The 27,009-nt window shown below is 46.2% G+C and overlaps 1 protein-coding gene across 1 annotated transcript in view; it reads left to right on the top strand.

The window, feature by feature from the left end:
- LOC129856752 (F-actin-uncapping protein LRRC16A-like) overlaps nt 1-27,009 on the top strand; it is a 150,510-nt gene that overhangs the window by 73,926 nt on the left and 49,575 nt on the right. The window contains exons 16-20 of the mRNA XM_055924474.1: nt 823-892; nt 2,893-2,904; nt 5,412-5,493; nt 7,778-7,877; nt 8,375-8,429. Of these exons, the coding sequence (XP_055780449.1) occupies nt 823-892; nt 2,893-2,904; nt 5,412-5,493; nt 7,778-7,877; nt 8,375-8,429 (319 nt within the window). The remainder of the gene's footprint in view (nt 1-822; nt 893-2,892; nt 2,905-5,411; nt 5,494-7,777; nt 7,878-8,374; nt 8,430-27,009) is intronic.

Raw genomic sequence — 27,009 nt, 5'->3', positions numbered from 1 at the left:
TTAGTTCCCCCGCTCTGTTCCCCACTTCTGCTTTGATTGTCTTTTGTTTGTGTTACCTGTTTGCTGTTCCTGTCTCGTTCCATGTCCGTTATTTATTACTCCCCGTACCTGCTTCGTCTCTCCAGCGTCATCCCATGTGACAAACAATCCATGTCTCAATTATCTCAAGGCTTAATAAACCTTCTTTGACCCGTCTCCTCCCCTTCGTTTACTCTGATTGAAGTGGATTTAACTCGTGACTTTCAGCTGGATTCACCTGGTCAGTCTATGTCACTGAAAGAGCAGGTTCCTAATGTTTTGTACACTCAGTGTATATCTCACTCTCTCAGCATCCAATGAACTAGACTGGATTCTTCATCCCATAAACTAGACTGGATTCTTCATCCCATAAACTAGACTGGATTAGTCATCCCATTAACTAGACTGGATTCTTCATCCCATAAACTAGACTGGATTCTTCATCCCATAAACTAGACTGGATTCTTCATCCCATAAACTAGACTGGATTTTTCATCCCACAAACTAGACTGGATTCTTCATCCCATAAACTAGACTGGATTCTTCATCCCATAAACTAGACTGGATTCTTCATCCCATAAACTAGATAGTATTCTTCATCCCATAAACTAGACTGTATTCTTCATCCCATAAACTAGACTGTATTCGTCATCCCATAAACTAGACTGGATTCTTCATCCCATAAACTAGACTGGATTCTTCATCCTGTAAGATAGTATTCTTCATTGTTAGTCTCTACTATAAACCTAACCAATAGTGAGTCTGCCTGAAATGTATTAAGCAATATTGTTGTCTTCCTTGCAGAGCTCTTCTGCTCGGTCTGGCCAGTAACCCCAACATCAAGGACGTGTCTTTAGACCTCAGCTGCTGTGAGGTAAGAACACAGAGACTCTAAAGGAAGTGTCTTTAGACCTCAGCTGCTGTGAGGTAAGAACACAGAGACTCTAAAGGAAGTGTCTTCAGACCTCAGCTGCTGTGAGGTAAGAACACAGAGACTCTAAAGGAAGTGTCTTCAGACCTCAGCTGCTGTGAGGTAAGAACACAGAGACTCTAAAGGAAGTGTCTTCAGACCTCAGCTGCTGTGAGGTAAGAACACAGAGACTCTAAAGGAAGTGTCTTTAGACCTCAGCTGCTGTGAGGTAAGAACACAGAGACTCTAAAGGAAGTGTCTTCAGACCTCAGCTGCTGTGAGGTAAGAACACAGAGACTCTAAAGGAAGTGTCTTTAGACCTCAGCTGCTGTGAGGTAAGAACACAGAGACTCTAAAGGAAGTGTCTTTAGACCTCAGCTGCTGTGAGGTAAGAACACAGAGAGAGAGAATTCCCTCCACCTTCTCACAGATCTGTAAAATTACTCTGTTTTGTCAAAGAACGAGGATGATTGTTTTTAGGCCCTTTCGCAAGACATGTTAACACGATGTATTTAGCCATCCAGTTGTGGAAATAAATATGAAAGACAACTTTATTAGTCAGCATGAGATAACGACAGAGGAAAAGTGTTTTAGTTGCTTTATCAATTTACTATACACCAATGGTCTCTTCACTATAGTACTATATGTCCTAATATGTAACATGGTCTCTTCACTATAGTACTATATGTCCTAATATGTAACATGGTCTCTTCACTATAGTACTATATGTCCTAATATGTAACATGGTCTCTTCACTATAGTACTATATGTCCTAATATGTAACATGGTCTCTTCACTAATGTACTATATGTCCTAATATGTAACATGGTCTCTTCACTATAGTACTATATGTCCTAATATGTAACATGGTCTCTTCACTATAGTACTATATGTCCTAATATGTAACATGGTCTCTTCACTATAGTACTATATGTCCTAATATGTAACATGATCTCTTCACTATAGTACTATATGTCCTAATAGGTAACATGATCTCTTCACTATAGTACTATATGTCCTAATATGTAACATTCAAAACATTAGCAGATCTGCTAAAGCAAGAATCCACCTCTTGTTCTTGGTCCAGATATGTGACATTTTGCTGAACGTTCTTGGTCAGTTTAAGAATGATAAAGTGCACTAGCTTTGGCCTTGATCGTTGTTGGAGTGAACATCCCATAGCACGGTCTGCTGTTAGAGCTTCCTCCTCTCCACATATACCTGATGACTCTATATAACTCTACATACTGGATCACTTGGCGAAGCGAGAGAGAGAGAAGAGAGGAGCAGGAAGGAGATTGAATAGAAATGGCTAATTATGGCACGCACTCACACACGCATGCACAGAAACACACACACACTCTCTCTCACCCCCATGCCCTAATCTAATAAAGATGTCTTTCCACAGATTCATTGAATACCACTGCAGCAGGAACCACAGTTAGAGAAATCATTTCACATGTTAAACCGCTGCTGAGATACGAAATTATCTCTTGCCTTTCAGTCTTTGTGTGTGTAATAATGAACCATTGGTTTGAAGCAGTCTCACTGTGTGCTACAGTACTATATGTGTTCTTGGTTGATTCCCAAATGGCACCCTATTCCCCGTGTAGTGCACTACTTTTGACCAGAACCCAATAGGCCCAGGTCAGAAGTAGTGCACTACATAGGGAATAGGGTGCCATTTGGGATAAATCCTCTTGTCTAATTGTATGCGGATGATCTAGCCAGAGGATTGTTCCCTCTAATAGCTAGCTACTGGTCCCTGTATGTCTCTGATGTGTGTTGTTCCCTCTAATAGCTAGCTACTGGTCCCTGTATGTCTCTGATGTGTGTTATTCCCTCTAATATCTAGCTACTGGTCCCTGTATGTCTCTGATGTGTGTTGTTCCCTCTAATAGCTAGCTACTGGTCCCTGTATGTCTCTGATGTGTCCTGTTCTCTCCCCCTAATGCTGCTCTAAGCTTGGTCACTGTGTAAGTATTACCCTGACTAACTACTGATAATTACTGTTAACCCCTGGCAATAATTCCAGCTATCTCCTGGCTGTAATTCCTGTTATCTCCTGGCTGTAATTCCTGTTAACTCCTGGCTGTAATTCCTGTTAACTCCTGGCTGTAATTCCTGTTAACTCCTGGCTGTAATTCCTGTTAACTCCTGGTTATAATTCCTGTTAACTCCTGGCTGTAATTCCTGTTAACTCCTGGCTGTAATTCCTGTTAACTCCTGGCTGTAATTCCTGTTAACTCCTGGCTATAATTCCTGTTAACTCCTGGCTGTAATTCCTGTTAACTCCTGGCTGTAATTCCTGTTAACTCCTGGCTGTAATTCCTGTTAACTCCTGGCTATAATTCCTGTTAACTCCTGGTTATAATTCCTGTTAACTCCTGGCTGTAATTCCTGTTAACTCCTGGCTGTAATTCCTGTTAACTCCTGGTTATAATTCCTGTTAACTCCTGGCTGTAAATACTGTTAACTCCTGGCTGTAATTCCTGTTATCTCCTGGCTGTAATTCCTGTTAACTCCTGGCTGTAATTCCTGTTAACTCCTGGCTGTAATTCCTGTTAACTCCTGGCTATAATTCCTGTTAACTCCTGGCTATAATTCCTGTTAACTCCTGGTTATAATTCCTGTTAACTCCTGGCTGTAATTCCTGTTAACTCCTGGTTATAATTCCTGTTAACTCCTGGCTGTAATTCCTGTTAACCCCTGGCAATAATTCCAACTATCTCCTGGCTGTAATTCCTGTTAACTCCTGGCTGTAATTTCTGTTAACTCCTGGCTGTAATTCCTGTTAACTCCTGGCTGTAATTCCTGTTAACTCCTGGCTATAATTCCTGTTAACTCCTGGCTGTAATTCCTGTTAACTTCTGGCTGTAATTCCTGTTATCTCCTTACTGCTTTCTCTGGTGTTGTCATTCAGTTACACCCATTTACCACCCATCATCATTCCATCATCATTCCATCATTATTCCCTTCGTAAACTGTCTCTCAATTATAAAGCTTTTTGGCTATTGATGACACCAAGTCATGGTCATTGAAGTGAATGTTTTGTGGTCAGATGATCCATGTTGTTCATTTCCCAGTACTTAGAATAGTGTCATAGTGCATGTTCTCTGTTCTGAACAGACATGGCAGGTTTTTAACATCTCATTGTATTGCTTTACCCTCTCTGCTTTTTCTAACGTGTCTGTTAGTGGTGTTGTACCATAGACGTTGTGGTATCTCCCTCCATTTTAGTTCTCTCTCTTTATCTACACATCTATTGTTTTCCCAGCCCTAGGGAAGCTGCTGATCTCTATCTACATATATTGTTATCCCAGCCCTAGGGAAGCTGCTGTTCTCTATCTACATCTATTGTTATCCCAGCCCTAGGGAAGCTGCTGTTCTCTATCTACATCTATTGTTATCCCAGCCCTAGAGAACAGCAGCTTCCCTATCTACATCTATTGTTATCCCAGCCCTAGGGAAGCTGCTGTTCTCTATATACATCTATTGTTATCCCAGCCCTAGGGAAGCTGCTGTTCTCTATCTACATCTATTGTTATCCCAGCCCTAGGGAAGCTGCTGTTCTGTATATACATCTATTGTTATCCCAGCCCTAGGGAAGCTGCTGTTCTCTATCTACATCTATTGTTATCCCAGCCCTAGGGAAGCTGCTGTTCTCTATATACATCTATTGTTATCCCAGCCCTAGAGAACAGCAGCTTCCCTATCTACATCTATTGGTATCCCAGCCCTAGCGAAGCTGCTGTTCTCTATCTACATCTATTGTTATCCCAGCCCTAGGGAAGCTGCTGTTCTGTATATACATCTATTGTTATCCCAGCCCTAGGGAAGCTGCTGTTCTCTATCTACATCTATTGTTATCCCAGCCCTAGGGAAGCTGCTGTTCTCTATCTACATCTATTGTTATCCCAGCCCTAGGGAAGCTGCTGTTCTGTATATACATCTATTGTTATCCCAGCCCTAGGGAAGCTGCTGTTCTCTATCTACATCTATTGTTATCCCAGCCCTAGGGAAGCTGCTGTTCTGTATATACATCTATTGTTATCCCAGCCCTAGGGAAGCTACTGTTCTCTATCTACATCTATTGTTATCCCAGCCCTAGGGAAGCTGCTGTTCTCTATCTACATCTATTGTTATCCCAGCCCTAGGGAAGCTGCTGTTCTCTATCTACATCTATTGTTATCCCAGCCCTAGGGAAGCTGCTGTTCTCTATCTACATCTATTGTTATCCCAGCCCTAGGGAAGCTGCTGTTCTCTATCTACATCTATTGTTATCCCAGCCCTAGGGAAGCTGCTGTTCTGTATATACATCTATTGTTATCCCAGCCCTAGGGAAGCTGCTGTTCTCTATCTACATCTATTGTTATCCCCGCCCTAGGGAAGCTGCTGTTCTCTATCTACATCTATTGTTATCCCAGCCCTAGGGAAGCTGCTGTTCTGTGTCTCATATGTCATCTTGTCTCTCTGTTGACAGCTCAGGTCTGGGGGGTCACAGATCCTGGAGGGATGCATCGCTGAGCTCCCCAACATCTCCAGTCTGGACATCTCTGACAACGGTAAGACTCTATCTAGCTTCTCTATATCTATAATGTTAAGACAGCATCTCCAGTCTGGACATCTCTGACAACGGTAAGACTCTATCTAGCTTCTCTATATCTATAATGTTAAGACAGCATCTCCAGTCTGGACATCTCTGACAACGGTAAGACTATATCTAGCTTCTCTATATCTATAATGTTAAGACAGCATCTCCAGTCTGGACATCTCTGACAACGGTAAAACTGTATCTAGCTTCTCTATATCTATAATGTTAAGACAACACCTCCAGTCTGGACATCTCTGACAGCGGTAAGACTCTATCTACCTTCTCTATATCTATAATGTTAAGACAACATCTCCAGTCTGGACATCTCTGACAGCGGTAAGACTCTATCTAGCTTCTCTATATCTATAATGTTAAGACAGCATCTCCAGTCTGGACATCTCTGACAACGGTAAAACTGTATCTAGCTTCTCTATATCTATAATGTTAAGACAACACCTCCAGTCTGGACATCTCTGACAGCGGTAAGACTCTATCTAGCTTCTCTATATCTATAATGTTAAGACAGCATCTCCAGTCTGGACATCTCTGACAACGGTAAAACTGTATCTAGCTTCTCTATATCTATAATGTTAAGACAACACCTCCAGTCTGGACATCTCTCACAACGGTAAAGCTATATCTAGCTTCTCTATATCTATAATGTTAAGACAGCATCTCCAGTCTGGACATCTCTGACAGCGGTAAGACTCTATCTAGCTTCTCTATATCTATAATGTTAAGACAGCATCTCCAGTCTGGACATCTCTCACAACGGTAAAACAAGACAAGGGAATGCAGTTGATCCAATATAAAGCAGGGATGTCCAAAGGGTTGTGTGGGTGGCTGGGTATAAAGGGTTGTGTGGGTGGCTGGGTATAAAGGGTTGTGTGGGTGGCTGGGTATAAAGGGTTGTGTTTCTGGGTATAAAGGGTTGTGTGGGTGGCTGGATATAAAGGGTTGTGTGGGTGGCTGGGTGTAAAGGGTTGTGTGGGTGGCTGGGTATAAAGGGTTGTGTGAGTGGCTGGGTATAAAGGGTTGTGTGGGTGGCTGGGTGTAAAGGGTTGGGTGGGTGGCTGGGTATAAAGGGTTGTGTGAGTGGCTGGGTATAGAGGGTTGTGTGGGTGGCTGGGTATAAAGGGTCGCGTGGGTGGCTGGGTATAAAGGGTCGCGTGGGTGGCTGGGTGTAAAGGGTCGTGTGGGTGGCTGGGTGTAAACGGTCGTGTGGGTGGCTGGGTATAAAGGGTCGTGTGGGTGGCTGGGTATAAAGGGTCGTGTGGGTGGCTGGGTGTAAAGGGTTGTGTGGGTGGCTGGGTGTAAAGGGTTGTGTGGGTGGTTGGGTATAAAGGGTTGTGTGGGTGGCTGGGTTTAAAGGGTTGTGTGGGTGGCTGGGTATAAAGGGTTGTGTGGGTGGCTGGGTATTAAGGGTTGTGTGGGTGGCTGGGTATTAAGGGTTGTGTGGGTGGCTGGTTGTAAAGGGTTGTGTGGGTGGCTGGGTGTAAAGGGTTGTGTGGGTGGCTGGGTGTAAAGGGTTGTGTGGGTGGCTGGGTGTAAAGGGTCGTGTGGGTGGCTGGGTGTAAAGGGTCGTGTGGGTGGCTGGGTGTAAAGGGTCGTGTGGGTGGCTGGGTGTAAAGGGTCGTGTGGGTGGCTGGGTGTAAAGGGTCGTGTGGGTGGCTGGGTGTAAAGGGTCGTGTGGGTGGCTGGGTGTAAAGGGTCGTGTGGGTGGCTGGGTGTAAAGGGTCGTGTGGGTGGCTGGGTGTAAAGGGTCGTGTGGGTGGGTGGCTGGGTGTAAAGGGTCGTGTGGGTGGGTGGCTGGGTGTAAAGGGTCGTGTGGGTGGGTGGCTGGGTGTAAAGGGTCGTGTGGGTGGGTGGCTGGGTATAAAGGGTCGTGTGGGTGGGTGGCTGGGTATAAAGGGTCGTGTGGGTGGGTGGCTGGGTATAAAGGGTCGTGTGGGTGGGTGGCTGGGTATAAAGGGTCGTGTGGGTGGCTGGGTGTAAAGGGTTGTGTGGGTGGCTGGGTATAAAGGGTTGTGTGGGTGGCTGGGTATAAAGGGTTGTGTGGGTGGCTGGGTATAAAGGGTTGTGTTGGTGGCTGGTTGTAGGCTTTTTCTCCAGCCCAACAAACCCAGTAGTGCAGCTGACTCGACTAATATAATGATTTATTTAAAGACTGTGATCAGCTGATTGGTTGAATCAGGTGTCTTACTGCTTTGGCTCCCAGAATGCCTTTTTAGATGATTGGTTTGTGTTTCCTCCAGGTCTGGACTCTGACCTGTCCACTCTGCTGGTGTGGCTGGCCAAGAACCGATCCATCCGACACCTCTCACTGGGGAAGAACTTCACCAACATCAAGTCCAAGTACGACTGGGGGGGCGGGGTCAGGACTGGGGGGGCGGGGTCAGGACTGGGGGGGCTGGGTCAGGACTGGGGGAGGGCTGGGTCAGGACTGGGGGGGGGGCTGGGTCAGGACTGGGGGGGCTGGGTCAGGACTGGGGGGGGGCTGGGTCAGGACTGGGGGGGGGGGCTGGGTCAGGACTGGGGGAGGACCAATATCCTTACTGTCTGGCTGGAGATGGAAGCATTCACACAACACATCCCATACACTTAACACACAACTCATCCCTTAACAAACACACACCACATCCCTTAACAAACACACACCACATCCCTTAACAAACACACAACACATCCCATACACTTAACACACAACACATCCCTTAACAAACACACAACACATCCCTTAACAAACACACAACACATCCCTTAACGTACACACATACGGTTACACACCATTGTAACGCCATATTGTCATTGTTTTAATCTATATAAACCTCATTTCCGGTTCTCTTTCTCAGAAATCTGGCCCCTGTCTTGGACAACCTGGTTCATATGATTCAGGAAGAGGAATCGGTGAGTTTTCCATCCGTATGAGTTGAGTGTCATGATCAGAGAAACCCTTTGTGTCTTTCCTAGTCAACCAAGGTGGTTTTAAACACTTCATTCACCTGCGAGGTCACACACCTGCGAGGTCACACACCTGCGAGGTCACACACCTGCGAGGTCACACACCTGCGAGGTCACACACCTGCGAGGTCACACACCTGCGAGGTCACACTCCTGCGAGGTCACACACCTGCGAGGTCACACACCTGCACGTATTACTGTCTGAAACGGATGTGTTGCTGCTGCTGTCTTGGTCCAGGTCTCTCTTGAAAAATACGTTTTTTATCTCAACGAGAGCAACATGGTTAAAGGTCCAATACAGCTGTTTTTTAAATCTACATTTCAAATCATTTCTGGGTAAGAAATGTGTACCTTATTGTGCTTGTTTTCAATTAAAATAGTCGAAAAGAAACAGAAATAGCTTCTTAGCAAAGAGCAATTTCTCAAGCAAGAATTTTGCTGGACTGTCTGAGTGGGGCGGGGTAAAGTGAAATCTAGCTGTTATTGGCAGAGAGGTTTGGAACGCTCTTTCTTATTGGTCTATTAACTGGTGATGTCACCAGGCAGGCCAAAACTGTTCAAACAGCTCTTACATTAAAAAGGGCATAATCATAATTTTCACAATTTCACAGTGTTATTCCAACATCATAGTGTGGAAATATAAAACACATGAAAATCACATTTTTAACTGCGCTGGGCCTTTAAATAAAGGTTTAATAAATACTTGGCAGCATGTTTCATCATTCTCTGGATCATTTATGTACATATTACAGTAAATCCCAGCCTTCCTCTGGGTATTATCCCTGTCATCCCTCCCTCAGCCTGGGCTGCCCTCCCTACAGGGGATGGTGTTATTCTGGATCTCTGCTGAGTCACTGTGTCTGGGGTGGAGGGAGAGGGGGTTGGTAGTGGTAGTGGTGGTGGTTGGTAGTGGTGGTGGTTGGTAGTGGTGGTGGTGGTGGTGGTGGTGGTGGGGTAGAATCACTGTGTCTGGGGTGGAGGGAGAGGGGGTTGGTAGTGGTGGAGGGATGTAACCGCTCTGAATGCTGTGGAGGGCAGAGTGAGGGATGTAACCACTCTGAATGTTGTGGAGGGCAGAGTGAGGGATGTAACCACTCTGAATGCTGTGGAAGGAAGAGTGAGGGATGTAACTCTGAATGCTGTGGAGGGCAGAGTGAGGGATGTAACCGCTCTGAATGCTGTGGAGGGCAGAGTGAGGGATGTAACCACTCTGAATGCTGTGGAGGGCAGAGTGAGGGATGTAACCACTCTGAATGCTTTGGAGAGCAGAGTGAGGGATGTAACCACTCTGAATGCTGTGGAGGGCAGAGTGAGGGATGTAACCTCTCTGAATGATGTGGAGGGCAGAGTGAGGGATGTAACCTCTCTGAATGCTGTGGAAGGCAGAGTGAGGGATGTAACCGCTCTGAATGCTCTGGAGGGCAGAGTGAGGAATGTAACCACTCTGAATGCTGTGGAGGGCAGAGTGAGGGATGTAACCACTCTGAATGCTCTGGAGGGCAGAGTGAGGGATGTAACCACTCTGAATGCTTTGGAGGGCAGAGTGAGGGATGTAACCATGCTGAATGCTTTGGAGGGCAGAGTGAGGGATGTAACCACTCTGAATGCTGTGGAGGGCAGAGTGAGGGATGTAACCATTCTGAATGCTGCGGAGGGCAGAGTGAGGGATGTAACCACTCTGAATTCTTTGGAGGGCAGAGTGAGGGATGTAACCGCTATGAATGCTGTGGAGGGAAGAGTGAGGGATGTAACCATTCTGAATGCTGTGGAGGGCAGAGTGAGGGATTTAACCATTCTGAATGCTGTGGAGGGCAGAGTGAGGGATTTAACCACTCTGAATGCTTTGGAGGGCAGAGTGAGGGATGTAACCACTCTGAATGCTTTGGAGGGCAGAGTGAGGGATGTAACCATTCTGAATGCTTTGGAGGGCAGAGTGAGGGATGTAACCATTCTGAATGCTTTGGAGGGCAGAGTGAGGGATGTAACCACTCTGAATTCTTTGGAGGGCAGAGTGAGGGATGTAACCGCTCTGAATGCTGTGGAGGGAAGAGTGAGGGATGTAACCACTCTGAATGCTGTGGAGGGCAGAGTGAGGGATGTAACCTCTCTGAATGCTGTGGAGAGCAGAGTGAGGGATTAACCACTCTGAATGCTGTGGAGGGCAGAGTGAGGGATGTAACCTCTCTGAATGCTGTGGAGGGCAGAGTGAGGGATGTAACCACTCTGAATGCTGTGGAGGGCTGAGTGAGGGATGTAACCACTCTGAATGCTGTGGAGGGCAGAGTGAGGGATGTAACCGCTCTGAATGCTGTGGAGGGCAGAGTGAGGGATGTAACCTCTCTGAATGCTTTGGAGGGCAGAGTGAGGGATGTAACCTCTCTGAATGATGTGGAGGGCAGAGTGAGGGATGTAACCTCTCTGAATGCTGTGGAGGGCAGAGTGAGGGATGTAACCACTCTGAATGCTGTGGAGGGCAGAGTGAGGGATGTAACCACTCTGAATGTATATTACTGCATGACATGTCAGGGCACAGGTCCACATAGAGACATCTGGCTTGGCTTCTTGGCAGACTGGGCTGAGATGGTTTAGGGTGTGTGATATCTCTCTGATATTATCTCCTCTCTGTCTCCCAGTGCCAGACAGTATGAGGAGGAGAAACAGATCGCCGTGCCAGACAGTATGAGGAAGAGAAACAGATCCCAGTGCCAGACAGTATGAGGAAGAGAAACAGATCCCAGTGCCAGACAGTATGAGGAAGAGAAACAGATCCCAGTGCCAGACAGTATGAGGAGGAGAAACAGATCCCAGTGCCAGACAGTATGAGGAAGAGAAACAGATCCCAGTGTCAGACAGTATGAGGAGGAGAAACAGATCACAGTGTCAGACAGTATGAGGAGGAGAAACAGATCCCAGTGCCATACATTATGAGGAGGAGAAACAGATCCCAGTGCCAGACAGTATGAGGAGGAGAAACAGATCACAGTGCCAGACATTATGAGGAGGAGAAACAGATCCCAGTGCCAGACAGTTTGAGGAGGAGAAACAGATCCCAGTGCCAGACAGTATGAGGAGGAGAAACAGATCCCAGTGCCAGACATTATGAGGAGGAGAAACAGATCCCAGTGCCAGACAGTATGAGGAAGAGAAACAGATCCCAGTGCCAGACAGTATGAGGAAGAGAAACAGATCCCAGTGCCAGACAGTATGAGGAGGAGAAACAGATCGCCATGCCAGACAGTATGAGGAGGAGAAACAGATCCCAGTGCCAGACAGTATGAGGAGGAGAAACAGATCCCAGTGCCAGACAGTATGAGGAGAAACAGATTCCAGTGCCAGACAGTATGAGGAGGAGAAACAGATCCCAGTGCCAGACAGTATGAGGAGGAGAAACAGATCCCAGTGCCAGACAGTATGAGGAGGAGAAACAGATCCCAGTGCCAGACAGTATGAGGAGGAGAAACAGATCGCCGTGCCAGACAGTATGAGGAAGAGAAACAGATTCCAGTGCCAGACAGTATGAGGAAGAGAAACAGATCCCAGTGCCAGACAGTATGAGGAGGAGAAACAGATCCCAGTGCCAGACAGTATGAGGAAGAGAAACAGATCCCAGTGCCAGACAGTATGAGGAAGAGAAACAGATCCCAGTGCCAGACAGTATGAGGAGGAGAAACAGATCCCAGTGCCAGACAGTATGAGGAAGAGAAACAGATCCCAGTGTCAGACAGTATGAGGAGGAGAAACAGATCACAGTGCCAGACAGTATGAGGAGGAGAAACAGATCCCAGTGCCATACATTATGAGGAGGAGAAACAGATCCCAGTGCCAGACAGTATGAGGAGGAGAAACAGATCACAGTGCCAGACATTATGAGGAGGAGAAACAGATCCCAGTGCCAGACAGTTTGAGGAGGAGAAACAGATCCCAGTGCCAGACAGTATGAGGAGGAGAAAGATCCCAGTGCCAGACATTATGAGGAGGAGAAACAGATCCCAGTGCCAGACAGTATGAGGAAGAGAAACAGATCCCAGTGCCAGACAGTATGAGGAAGAGAAACAGATCCCAGTGCCAGACAGTATGAGGAGGAGAAACAGATCGCCATGCCAGACAGTATGAGGAGAAGAAACAGATCCCAGTGCCAGACAGTATGAGGAGGAGAAACAGATCCCAGTGCCAGACAGTATGAGGAGAAACAGATTCCAGTGCCAGACAGTATGAGGAGGAGAAACAGATCTGCTGTGGAGGGAAGAGTGAGGGATGTAACCATTCTGAATGCTGTGGAGGGCAGAGTGAGGGATTTAACCATTCTGAATGCTGTGGAGGGCAGAGTGAGGGATTTAACCACTCTGAATGCTTTGGAGGGCAGAGTGAGGGATGTAACCACTCTGAATGCTTTGGAGGGCAGAGTGAGGGATGTAACCATTCTGAATGCTTTGGAGGGCAGAGTGAGGGATGTAACCATTCTGAATGCTTTGGAGGGCAGAGTGAGGGATGTAACCACTCTGAATTCTTTGGAGGGCAGAGTGAGGGATGTAACCGCTCTGAATGCTGTGGAGGGAAGAGTGAGGGATGTAACCACTCTGAATGCTGTGGAGGGCAGAGTGAGGGATGTAACCTCTCTGAATGCTGTGGAGAGCAGAGTGAGGGATTAACCACTCTGAATGCTGTGGAGGGCAGAGTGAGGGATGTAACCTCTCTGAATGCTGTGGAGGGCAGAGTGAGGGATGTAACCACTCTGAATGCTGTGGAGGGCTGAGTGAGGGATGTAACCACTCTGAATGCTGTGGAGGGCAGAGTGAGGGATGTAACCGCTCTGAATGCTGTGGAGGGCAGAGTGAGGGATGTAACCTCTCTGAATGCTTTGGAGGGCAGAGTGAGGGATGTAACCTCTCTGAATGATGTGGAGGGCAGAGTGAGGGATGTAACCTCTCTGAATGCTGTGGAGGGCAGAGTGAGGGATGTAACCACTCTGAATGCTGTGGAGGGCAGAGTGAGGGATGTAACCACTCTGAATGTATATTACTGCATGACATGTCAGGGCACAGGTCCACATAGAGACATCTGGCTTGGCTTCTTGGCAGACTGGGCTGAGATGGTTTAGGGTGTGTGATATCTCTCTGATATTATCTCCTCTCTGTCTCCCAGTGCCAGACAGTATGAGGAGGAGAAACAGATCGCCGTGCCAGACAGTATGAGGAAGAGAAACAGATCCCAGTGCCAGACAGTATGAGGAAGAGAAACAGATCCCAGTGCCAGACAGTATGAGGAAGAGAAACAGATCCCAGTGCCAGACAGTATGAGGAGGAGAAACAGATCCCAGTGCCAGACAGTATGAGGAAGAGAAACAGATCCCAGTGTCAGACAGTATGAGGAGGAGAAACAGATCACAGTGTCAGACAGTATGAGGAGGAGAAACAGATCCCAGTGCCATACATTATGAGGAGGAGAAACAGATCCCAGTGCCAGACAGTATGAGGAGGAGAAACAGATCACAGTGCCAGACATTATGAGGAGGAGAAACAGATCCCAGTGCCAGACAGTTTGAGGAGGAGAAACAGATCCCAGTGCCAGACAGTATGAGGAGGAGAAACAGATCCCAGTGCCAGACATTATGAGGAGGAGAAACAGATCCCAGTGCCAGACAGTATGAGGAAGAGAAACAGATCCCAGTGCCAGACAGTATGAGGAAGAGAAACAGATCCCAGTGCCAGACAGTATGAGGAGGAGAAACAGATCGCCATGCCAGACAGTATGAGGAGGAGAAACAGATCCCAGTGCCAGACAGTATGAGGAGGAGAAACAGATCCCAGTGCCAGACAGTATGAGGAGAAACAGATTCCAGTGCCAGACAGTATGAGGAGGAGAAACAGATCCCAGTGCCAGACAGTATGAGGAGGAGAAACAGATCCCAGTGCCAGACAGTATGAGGAGGAGAAACAGATCCCAGTGCCAGACAGTATGAGGAGGAGAAACAGATCGCCGTGCCAGACAGTATGAGGAAGAGAAACAGATTCCAGTGCCAGACAGTATGAGGAAGAGAAACAGATCCCAGTGCCAGACAGTATGAGGAGGAGAAACAGATCCCAGTGCCAGACAGTATGAGGAAGAGAAACAGATCCCAGTGCCAGACAGTATGAGGAAGAGAAACAGATCCCAGTGCCAGACAGTATGAGGAGGAGAAACAGATCCCAGTGCCAGACAGTATGAGGAAGAGAAACAGATCCCAGTGTCAGACAGTATGAGGAGGAGAAACAGATCACAGTGCCAGACAGTATGAGGAGGAGAAACAGATCCCAGTGCCATACATTATGAGGAGGAGAAACAGATCCCAGTGCCAGACAGTATGAGGAGGAGAAACAGATCACAGTGCCAGACATTATGAGGAGGAGAAACAGATCCCAGTGCCAGACAGTTTGAGGAGGAGAAACAGATCCCAGTGCCAGACAGTATGAGGAGGAGAAAGATCCCAGTGCCAGACATTATGAGGAGGAGAAACAGATCCCAGTGCCAGACAGTATGAGGAAGAGAAACAGATCCCAGTGCCAGACAGTATGAGGAAGAGAAACAGATCCCAGTGCCAGACAGTATGAGGAGGAGAAACAGATCCCAGTGCCAGACAGTATGAGGAAGAGAAACAGATCCCAGTGCCAGACAGTATGAGGAAGAGAAACAGATCCCAGTGCCAGACAGTATGAGGAGGAGAAACAGATCGCCATGCCAGACAGTATGAGGAGAAGAAACAGATCCCAGTGCCAGACAGTATGAGGAGGAGAAACAGATCCCAGTGCCAGACAGTATGAGGAGAAACAGATTCCAGTGCCAGACAGTATGAGGAGGAGAAACAGATCTGCTGTGGAGGGAAGAGTGAGGGATGTAACCATTCTGAATGCTTTGGAGGGCAGAGTGAGGGATTTAACCATTCTGAATGCTGTGGAGGGCAGAGTGAGGGATTTAACCACTCTGAATGCTTTGGAGGGCAGAGTGAGGGATGTAACCACTCTGAATGCTTTGGAGGGCAGAGTGAGGGATGTAACCATTCTGAATGCTTTGGAGGGCAGAGTGAGGGATGTAACCATTCTGAATGCTTTGGAGGGCAGAGTGAGGGATGTAACCACTCTGAATTCTTTGGAGGGCAGAGTGAGGGATGTAACCGCTCTGAATGCTGTGGAGGGAAGAGTGAGGGATGTAACCACTCTGAATGCTGTGGAGGGCAGAGTGAGGGATGTAACCTCTCTGAATGCTGTGGAGAGCAGAGTGAGGGATTAACCACTCTGAATGCTGTGGAGGGCAGAGTGAGGGATGTAACCTCTCTGAATGCTGTGGAGGGCAGAGTGAGGGATGTAACCACTCTGAATGCTGTGGAGGGCTGAGTGAGGGATGTAACCACTCTGAATGCTGTGGAGGGCAGAGTGAGGGATGTAACCGCTCTGAATGCTGTGGAGGGCAGAGTGAGGGATGTAACCTCTCTGAATGCTTTGGAGGGCAGAGTGAGGGATGTAACCTCTCTGAATGATGTGGAGGGCAGAGTGAGGGATGTAACCTCTCTGAATGCTGTGGAGGGCAGAGTGAGGGATGTAACCACTCTGAATGCTGTGGAGGGCAGAGTGAGGGATGTAACCACTCTGAATGTATATTACTGCATGACATGTCAGGGCACAGGTCCACATAGAGACATCTGGCTTGGCTTCTTGGCAGACTGGGCTGAGATGGTTTAGGGTGTGTGATATCTCTCTGATATTATCTCCTCTCTGTCTCCCAGTGCCAGACAGTATGAGGAGGAGAAACAGATCGCCGTGCCAGACAGTATGAGGAAGAGAAACAGATCCCAGTGCCAGACAGTATGAGGAAGAGAAACAGATCCCAGTGCCAGACAGTATGAGGAAGAGAAACAGATCCCAGTGCCAGACAGTATGAGGAGGAGAAACAGATCCCAGTGCCAGACAGTATGAGGAAGAGAAACAGATCCCAGTGTCAGACAGTATGAGGAGGAGAAACAGATCACAGTGTCAGACAGTATGAGGAGGAGAAACAGATCCCAGTGCCATACATTATGAGGAGGAGAAACAGATCCCAGTGCCAGACAGTATGAGGAGGAGAAACAGATCACAGTGCCAGACATTATGAGGAGGAGAAACAGATCCCAGTGCCAGACAGTTTGAGGAGGAGAAACAGATCCCAGTGCCAGACAGTATGAGGAGGAGAAACAGATCCCAGTGCCAGACATTATGAGGAGGAGAAACAGATCCCAGTGCCAGACAGTATGAGGAAGAGAAACAGATCCCAGTGCCAGACAGTATGAGGAAGAGAAACAGATCCCAGTGCCAGACAGTATGAGGAGGAGAAACAGATCGCCATGCCAGACAGTATGAGGAGGAGAAACAGATCCCAGTGCCAGACAGTATGAGGAGGAGAAACAGATCCCAGTGCCAGACAGTATGAGGAGAAACAGATTCCAGTGCCAGACAGTATGAGGAGGAGAAACAGATCCCAGTGCCAGACAGTATGAGGAGGAGAAACAGATCCCAGTGCCAGACAGTATGAGGAGGAGAAACAGATCCCAGTGCCAGACAGTATGAGGAGGAGAAACAGATCGCCATGCCAGACAGTATGAGGAAGAGAAACAGATTCCAGTGCCAGACAGTATGAGGAAGAGAAACAGATCCCAGTGCCAGACAGTATGAGGAGGAGAAACAGATCCCAGTGCCAGACAGTATGAGGAAGAGAAACAGATCCCAGTGCCAGACAGTATGAGGAAGAGAAACAGATCCCAGTGCCAGACAGTATGAGGAGGAGAAACAGATCCCAGTGCCAGACAGTATGAGGAAGAGAAACAGATCCCAGTGTCAGACAGTATGAGGAGGAGAAACAGATCACAGTGCCAGACAGTATGAGGAGGAGAAACAGATCCCAGTGCCATACATTATGAGGAGGAGAAACAGATCCCAGTGCCAGACAGTATGAGGAGGAGAAACAGATCACAGTGCCAGACATTATGAGGAGGAGAAACAGATCCCAGTGCCAGACAGTTTGAGGAGGAGAAACAGATCCCAGTGCCAGACAGTATGAGGAGGAGAAAGATCCCAGTGCCAGACATTATGAGGAGGAGAAACAGATCCCAGTGCCAGACAGTATGAGGAAGAGAAACAGATCCCAGTGCCAGACAGTATGAGGAAGAGAAACAGATCCCAGTGCCAGACAGTATGAGGAGGAGAAACAGATCGCCATGCCAGACAGTATGAGGAGAAGAAACAGATCCCAGTGCCAGACAGTATGAGGAGGAGAAACAGATCCCAGTGCCAGACAGTATGAGGAGAAACAGATTCCAGTGCCAGACAGTATGAGGAGGAGAAACAGATCCCAGTGCCAGACAATATGAGGAGGAGAAACAGATCCCAGTGCCAGACAGTATGAGGAGGAGAAACAGATCCCAGTGCCAGACAGTATGAGGAGGAGAAACAGATCGCCGTGCCAGACAGTATGAGGAAGAGAAACAGATTCCAGTGCCAGACAGTATGAGGAAGAGAAACAGATCCCAGTGCCAGACAGTATGAGGAGGAGAAACAGATCCCAGTGCCAGACAGTATGAGGAGGAGAAACAGATCCCAGTGCCAGACAGTATGAGGAGGAGAAACAGATCCCAGTGCCAGACATTATGAGGAGGAGAAACAGATCCCAGTGCCAGACAGTATGAGGAGGAGAAACAGATCCCAGTGCCAGACAGTATGAGGAGGAGAAACAGATCCCAGTGCCAGACAGTATGAGGAAGAGAAACAGATCCCAGTGTCAGACAGTATGAGGAGGAGAAACAGATCCCAGTGCCAGACAGTATGAGGAAGAGAAACAGATCCCAGTGCCAGACAGTATGAGGAGGAGAAACAGATCACAGTGCCAGACAGTATGAGGAGGAGAAACAGATCCCAGTGCCAGACAGTATGAGGAAGAGAAACAGATCCCAGTGCCAGACAGTATGAGGAGGAGAAACAGATCCCAGTGCCAGACATTATGAGGAGGAGAAACAGATCCCAGTGCCAGACAGTATGAGGAGGAGAAACAGATCCCAGTGCCAGACAGTATGAGGAGGAGAAACAGATCCCAGTGCCAGACAGTATGAGGAAGAGAAACAGATCCCAGTGTCAGACAGTATGAGGAGGAGAAACAGATCCCAGTGCCAGACAGTATGAGGAAGAGAAACAGATCCCAGTGCCAGACAGTATGAGGAGGAGAAACAGATCCCAGTGCCAGACAGTATGAGGAGGAGAAACAGATCCCAGTGCCAGACAGTTTGAGGAGGAGAAACAGATCCCAGTGCCAGACAGTATGAGGAGGAGAAACAGATCCCAGTGCCAGACAGTATGAGGAGGAGAAACAGATCCCAGTGCCAGACAGTATGAGGAGGAGAAACAGATCGCAGTGCCAGACATTATGAGGAGGAGAAACAGAAAGAAACAGTCTGTCTCCAGTGAGGCGAGAGGAAACAGGAGAGGAAACAGGAGAGGAAATAGGAGAGGAAAGACAACACAGTGAATCTCAATGGGGAGGATTTCTACTTGTCTTTCTACGTTCAGCAACAACCGTCTGTAGTTCATTACAGGCCTTGTTTAGACTATGACACCCAAACACAACACATACAATGACATGTTGGTGGAGGGCGGGTTCTTCTTTTAGAGAGGTAGACATCAATGAGTTTAATTTCAATGACTGTTACATAATCGTAGTATTCTGTGTGCCTACACAGATAGAACCATAGAGATAGACAGGAAATGTCTTGTTTTTTGGTTGCATCCCAAATCCCTATTCCCTTTATAGTGCACTACTTTTGACCAGGGCCCATACACTCTTTAAAAAAAAAAGGTGCTATCTAGAACCTAAAAGGGTTCTTCAGCTGTCCCTATTGGAGAACCCTTTAAATAACTATTTTTGGTTCCAGGTAGAACCCTTTCCACAGAGGGTTCTACACAGAACCCAAAAGAGTTCTACCTGGAACTTAAAAGAGTTCTACCTGGAACCAAAAAGGGTTCTCCTATGGGGACAGCCGAATAACCCTTTTGGAACCCTTTTCTCTAAGAGTGTAGGGTGGGAATGTTGATCCCTAGACCCTACTGAGTGTAGCTTACCTCCTCAGAGTTGTCCCCTTCCAGCCCCAACACGTCTCTGTGTGGGAACATGGGCCGGTCTGGAAGGGGACATTGAAGTGCCCCCTCAATTTGATCCATTTATCAGGGTTCTCACAAGGTGCGTGAGGTGCTTAAAAGTACTAGAATTTAGCACTCTGAAATTCAAGTACTGGATTAGCTTGAAAGTCAGACATTTTCTCAAGTTGGTTCTTGAAAAGTTCTTTGAATTAATATGAGAAGAGAACAGATAATGACCAAATATGTTTATGAAAAATATTAGAAAAATGGATTGGTCTTGCGAATATATTTCCAGGCAGACTACCAAGTTATATTTCCTCATGTGTTTGGCGCTGTGGTTGCCAGGCGAGCTCACTCATTCCACCCACACTGCCACTCAGCCAGGCAGGTATAGAACTGACTTATTAGGGGCCCGCCAAAACGGGCAACAACCTCCAGAGTTTTTTTTGGCCAATCGCCTCATTTATGGGGCGCCCACGATATTCCGTGCTCCTCGTTCTGGTGCCCGTTCTCCCGACCGGCGACACTAAAGCTGCCAGTCGGAAGCAAGATGCTTTTTTGTTGCTATTAAGTAATAGATTCCCAAATGCCCAATAAAAACACAGTCATTACGCTGGAATTGTGTAGTAATGTGAATAGGACATGTGTGTTCACTAGTAGACATGTCCCAAAACTCTGCTCATCACTACTCACATTACAACTCTGCTCATCACTACTCGTATTACAACTCTGCTCATCACTACTCAAATTACAACTCTGCTCATCACTACTCATATTACAACTCTGCTCATCACTACTCGTATTACAACTCTGCTCATCACTACTCAAATTACAACTCTGCTCATCACTACTCACATTACAACTCTGCTCATCTCTACTCAAATTACAACTCTGCTCATCACTACTCGTATTACAACTCTGCTCATCACTACTCGTATTACAACTCTGCTCATCACTACTCAAATTACAACTCTGCTCATCACTACTCACATTACAACTCTGCTCATCACTACTCAAATTACAACTCTGCTCATCACTACTCAAATTACAACTCTGCTCATCACTACTCAAATCTCAACTCTGCTCATCACTACTCAAATTACAATTCTGCTCATCACTACTCAAATTACAACTCTGCTCATCACTACTCAAATTACAACTCTGCTCATCACTACTCAAATCTCAACTCTGCTCATCACTACTCAAATCTCAACTCTGCTCATCACTACTCAAATCTCAACTTTGCTCATCACTACTCGAATTACAACTCTGCTCATCACTACTCGAATTACAAATCTGCTCATCACTACTCAAATTACAACATCCTCAGGCCTGACTTACCACTCGTGTATGTAGTAGGTAAGTAGTGAAACAAAGTATTATTGAGTAGAACTTGTAAGGTAGTGATGAATACTAAGTTCGTTTTTTTTTCTCTCATGAGGTCGTGGTGGTATACTGCCATCTGGTGGCGACTAGAAGCAATGACATAATATGAACCATTTAAAATAAAAAATATTTATAGTTCACCTTTATTTAACCAGGTAGGCTAGTTGAGAACAAGTTCTCATTTACAACTGCGACCTATCGGTTCTTGAAAATAAATATTAGTGTTTGAAAGTACTTGAATTTGATTTGCCACTGTCTGTACGAACCCTGATTTATGGGATAAAATATACAAGAAAAAAGGTACATGTATTACAGTGGCGGTTGGTGCCGTTTGAGATTAGGGAGGATAATTTATTTATTTTAACATGGCCTTATTTCTATTACAGCATATTGGATGACTCTCATTCATATTCCATTCACCCAGTTCAATGTAACATCGTTAAGTTTAGGCTACTACCTAATACTCTGATTTTCCCTATACCCATCATGAGGTTGCTACAACCTATTCTATGAATGAAGGTTTACAACGTAGGTGCACAGGTTGAGAGAAATTTGAGTAATCAAGGTGACACATTCCGCCTTCAACACTCTTGCCTACATCTAGCTGATCTAGGGTGTAGTCATTAGTCCAACAGTTGCAAACAAGAGTTTCTATTGGACAAATTCATGTATGTTTATCCCCGTTTTATTTGCTTCCGTTCGAGGAACGTTTTTCAACGCAATGAATACACCACAGATCACACGCAAACTCAGTTCGCTTTCATAGCAGCCACATACAAGCAGCTCGCTGTATATATAATTCCTTCTTACATCTATCTACACGCTCTCCTCTTCTAAACTTTTCCCTTCAGTTGTGGACTTCAGTGCACAACACATCAGCTCTCTGTGACCAGACAAAAGAAAACTTTCCAAGCTAAACCTTCACATCATGGCCGCTAACCGCTACACACAGCATACATTATTGTACATCATAGTTGGCTAGAAGTACTCGAACTAACGCGTTAGTAAACCCGCTACAATCATGCAGTACAGTGTACAGTCAGCAGCAAGCAGTTTAGCAGTTACACCGGCGAGTCCCGGTGGCAATATATTAATAAAACCAAAAGCTTACCTTGACTTGGAAGAGTTCCAGTGTTGGATAACCATAGCCAGCTAGCTAACATAGCATCCCTCTATGTTTGAGCTGGGTGTTTGAGTAGGCTAATCTAGCTAGCTGCAGTCGCTAGCTAAGTAAGTTGAAGTGAAAAAAATATACTATGAAATATACCGAGCTATCTCTCTCACTCGCTCTCTTGCTTCTCCTTAATTTTGGAAAAAATTAAGTTTGGAAGAAATTACGTTTGTTCAAAACTGTTCAACTATTGTCTTTCTCTTTGAGTCAACTACTCACCACATTTAATGCACTGCAGTGCTAACTAGCTGTAGCTTATGCTTTCAGTACTAGATTCAATCTCTGATCCTTTGATTGGGTGAAAAATATTTCAGTTCATGTTGCAAGAGCTCTGATAGGTTGGAGAACATCCTCCGGAAGTTGTCATAATTGCTATGGAAGTCTATGGAAGGCGGTGAGAACCATGAGCCTCCTAGGTTTTGTATTGAAGTCAATGTACCCAGAGGAGGACAGAAGCTAGCTGTCACCATGGTGCTACCCTACAGAGTGCTGCTCAGGCTACTGTAGACATGCATTGCAAAACAGTGTTTTAATCGTGATTATATTTAGTATAGTTTCATCTACAAAGGATAACTTTTTTTAACGTTTCACTATTTACATTTTTATGAAATTCAGTGAGGAGGATTGTCCTCCCCTTCCTCCTCTGAGGAGCCTCCACTGATTAAATATGATTTTACACAGAACTAATTCAAAGATGCCTCTGCTCCCACACACTGTCTTCTGAATGAGAGACCTGACGCTACCATGATTATCCACGATCGTGGTAGTATCCACATCTATTGGATAGGGGCTCCCGTGTAGCTCAGTTGGTAGAGCATGGCGCTTGCAACGCCAGGGTTGTGGGTTCGATTCCCACGGGGTCCAGTACAAAAAAAAAAAAAAAAGTATGAATGTATGTACTTGTACGTCGCTCTGGATAAGAGCGTCTGCTAAATGACTTAAATGTAAATGTAATGTAAATGGCTCCCGATTGGCTCAGCGGTCTAAGGCACTGCATCTCAGTGGTAGAGGTGTCACTGGTTCGAATCCAGGCTGTATCACAACTTGGGAGTCCCATAGGGCGGCGCACACTTGGCCCAGTGTCATCCGGGTTTGGCCGGGGTAGGCCGTCATTGTAAATAAGAATTTGTTCATAACTTACTTGCCTAGTTAAATAAAGGTTACATGTTTTTTTTAAAGCATTTATGTTTAAGTGTTCAGAAACATATTCTATTCTTATTTACAATAAAAGGGACTCCAAAATGACACAATACATGTTTTACCATTAATTTCTGAAAATAATCTGAAACACAACCAAAACTGTCACGACTTCCGCCGAAGTTGGTCCCTCTCCTTGTTCGGGCGGCGTTCAGCGGTCGACGTCACCGGCTTTCTAGTCACCACCGATCCATGTTTCATTTTGTTTTGTCTTCATTGTACACACCTGGTTTCAATTCCCATAATCATGTTCCTTATCTAACCCTCTGGCTTCCCCTGTTGTTTTGTGAGTGATTGTGTTTGTCAAGTGGTTCCGTGTACGTGTTCTGGATTGTTTATGTTTATCCTTGTTGGATTATTGTTGGGATTGAGTAAAGATCGTGGCTTTACTCGTACCCGTGCCCTGCGCCTGACTCCGCTTCATTCCATTCACCTGGAACACGGACAAAAACAAACTACAAAATGCATCCAAATAGTTTGTAGAGTCACAAGCTTGATGTTGTCATTGTGTGCTAGAAATATGGGACCAAACACTAAACTTTTGCCAAAATGTTATACACTATAATAAAATTTGTCCAAATACTTATTTAATTGCATTGATTTCTAAACGGTAAAACAGATATGTATGAAAATACCCAAAGATATAATGTGACATTCTATACTGTCGACCTCAAATAAAACATTTAATCTCAAATCACCAAATTCTGGAATATAAAGCCAAATGTAACGTTTTAGCGTCACCAAATACACTCTGTACGTAGGGGAGTAGTAGTCTACTGTCCAAATACACACTGTACGTAGGGGAGTAGTAGTCTACTGTCCAAATACACACTGTACGTAGGGGAGTAGTAGTCTACTGTCCAAATACACTCTGTGTGTAGGGGAGTAGTAGTCTACTGTCCAAATACACACTGTACGTAGGGGAGTAGTAGTCTACTGTCCAAATACACTCTGTGTGTAGGGGAGTAGTAGTCTACTGTCCAAATACACACTGTACGTAGGGGAGTAGTAGTCTACTGTCCAAATACACTCTGTACGTAGGGGAGTAGTAGTCTACTGTCCAAATACACTCTGTACATAGGGGAGTAGTAGTCTACTGTCCAAATACACACTGTACGTAGGGGAGTAGTAGTCTACTGTCCAAAAACACACTGTACATAGGGGAGTAGTAGTCTACTGTCCAAATACACACTGTACGTAGGGGAGTAGTAGTCTACTGTCCAAAAACACACTGTACATAGGGGAGTAGTAGTCTACTGTCCAAATACACTCTGTACATAGGGGAGTAGTAGTCTACTGTCCAAATACACACTGTACACAGGGGAGTAGTAGTCTACTGTCCAAATACACACTGTACACAGGGGAGTGTACATTATACTGCAGCAGTAGTCTGGAGGCCTGGATTTGAACCAGACCAAAGATGTCATGAAATAATAAGTAGTTTATCTCTGAACCAGAAAGAACAGGGTCAGTAGTTTATCTCTGAACCAGACAGAATAGGGGCAGTAGTTTATCTCTGAACCAGACAGAACAGAGTCAGTAGTTTATCTCTGAACCAGACAGAACAGAGTCAGTAGTTTATCTCTCAACCAGAACAAGGTCAGTAGTTTATCTCTGAACCAGACAGAACAGAGTCAGTAGTTTATCTCTGAACCAGACAGAACAGAGTCAGTAGTTTATCTCTGAACCAGACAGAACAGAGTCAGTAGTTTATCTCTGAACCAGACAGAACAGGGTCAGTAGTTTATCTCTGAACCAGACAGAACAGGGTCAGTAGTTTATCTCTGAACCAGAACAGAGTCAGTAGTTTATCTCTGATCCAGACAGAACAGAGTCAGTAGTTTATCTCTGAACCAGACAGAACAGGGTCAGTAGTTTATCTCTGAACCAGAACAGAGTCAGTAGTTTATCTCTGAACCAGACAGAACAGAGTCAGTAGTTTATCTCTGAACCAGACAGAACAGAGTCAGTAGTTTATCTCTGAACCAGAACAGAGTCAGTAGTTTATCTCTGAACCAGACAGAACAGAGTCAGTAGTTTATCTCTGAACCAGACAGAACAGAGTCAGTAGTTTATCTCTGAACCAGACAGAACAGAGTCAGTAGTTTATCTCTGAACCAGACAGAACAGAGTCAGTAGTTTATCTCTGAACCAGACAGAACAGAGTCAGTAGTTTATCTCTGAACCAGACAGAACAGGGTCAGTAGTTTATCTCTGAACCAGACAGAACAGAGTCAGTAGTTTATCTCTGAACCAGACAGAACAGAGTCAGTAGTTTATCTCTGAACCAGACAGAACAGAGTCAGTAGTTTATCTCTGAACCAGACAGAACAGAGTCAGTAGTTTATCTCTGAACCAGAACAGAACAGAGTCAGTAGTTTATCTCTGAACCAGACAGAATAGGGGCAGTAGTTTATCTCTGAACCAGACAGAACAGGGTCAGTAGTTTATCTCTGAACCAGAACAGGGTCAGTAGTTTATCTCTGAACCAGACAGAACAGGGTCAGTAGTTTATCTCTGAACCAGAACAGAGTCAGTAGTTTATCTCTGAACCAGACAGAACAGAGTCAGTAGTTTATCTCTGAACCAGACAGAACAGAGTCAGTAGTTTATCTCTGAACCAGAACAGAGTCAGTAGTTTATCTCTGAACCAGAACAGAGTCAGTAGTTTATCTCTGAACCAGAACAGAGTCAGTAGTTTATCTCTGAACCAGACAGAACAGAGTCAGTAGTTTGTCTCTGAACCAGACAGAACAGAGTCAGTAGTTTATCTCTGAACCAGAACAGAGTCAGTAGTTTATCTCTGAACCAGACAGAACAGAGTCAGTAGTTTATCTCTGAACCAGACAGAACAGAGTCAGTAGTTTATCTCTGAACCAGACAGAACAGAGTCAGTAGTTTATCTCTGAACCAGACAGAACAGGGTCAGTAGTTTATCTCTGAACCAGAACAGTCAGTAGTTTATCTCTGAACCAGAACAGAGTCAGTAGTTTATCTCTGAACCAGACAGAACAGAGTCAATAGTTTATCTCTGAACCAGACAGAACAGGGTCAGTAGTTTATCTCTGAACCAGACAGAACAGAGTCAGTAGTTTATCTCTGAACCAGACAGAACAGAGTCAGTAGTTTATCTCTGAACCAGACAGAACAGAGTCAGTAGTTTATCTCTGAACCAGACAGAACAGAGTCAGTAGTTTATCTCTGAACCAGACAGAACAGAGTCAGTAGTTTATCTCTGAACCAGACAGAACAGAGTCAGTAGTAGTCAGAACAGTCAGCATAACACAGCTTTTGATGTCTGCTCCCGCTTGCTTCCCCCTCCCCCGTCTCCTCTCGTCTCACCCTCCCCCGTCTCCCCTCGTCTCACCCTCCCCCCCTCCCCCCCCCCCCCCCCCCCCCGTCTCCCCTCGTCTTCCCCCCCCCGTCTCCCCTCGCCCCCCTCGCCCCCCCCCCCGTCTCCCCTCGCCCCCCCCCCCCCGTCTCCCCTCGTCTCTCCCCTCGTCTCCCCCCCGTCTCCCCTCGCCCCCCTCGTCTCCCCTCGTCTTCCCCCCCGTCTCCCCTCGCCCCCCCCGTCTCCCCTCGTCTTCCCCCCCGTCTCCCCTCTCCCCCCCCTCGTCTCCCCCCCCTGTCTCCCCTCGTCTTA

This window comes from Salvelinus fontinalis, chromosome 6 (genome assembly GCF_029448725.1).
Source record: "Salvelinus fontinalis isolate EN_2023a chromosome 6, ASM2944872v1, whole genome shotgun sequence".
In the NCBI taxonomy this organism is placed as follows: domain Eukaryota; kingdom Metazoa; phylum Chordata; class Actinopteri; order Salmoniformes; family Salmonidae; genus Salvelinus; species Salvelinus fontinalis.
This window is presented reverse-complemented; position numbering and strand designations above follow the sequence as displayed.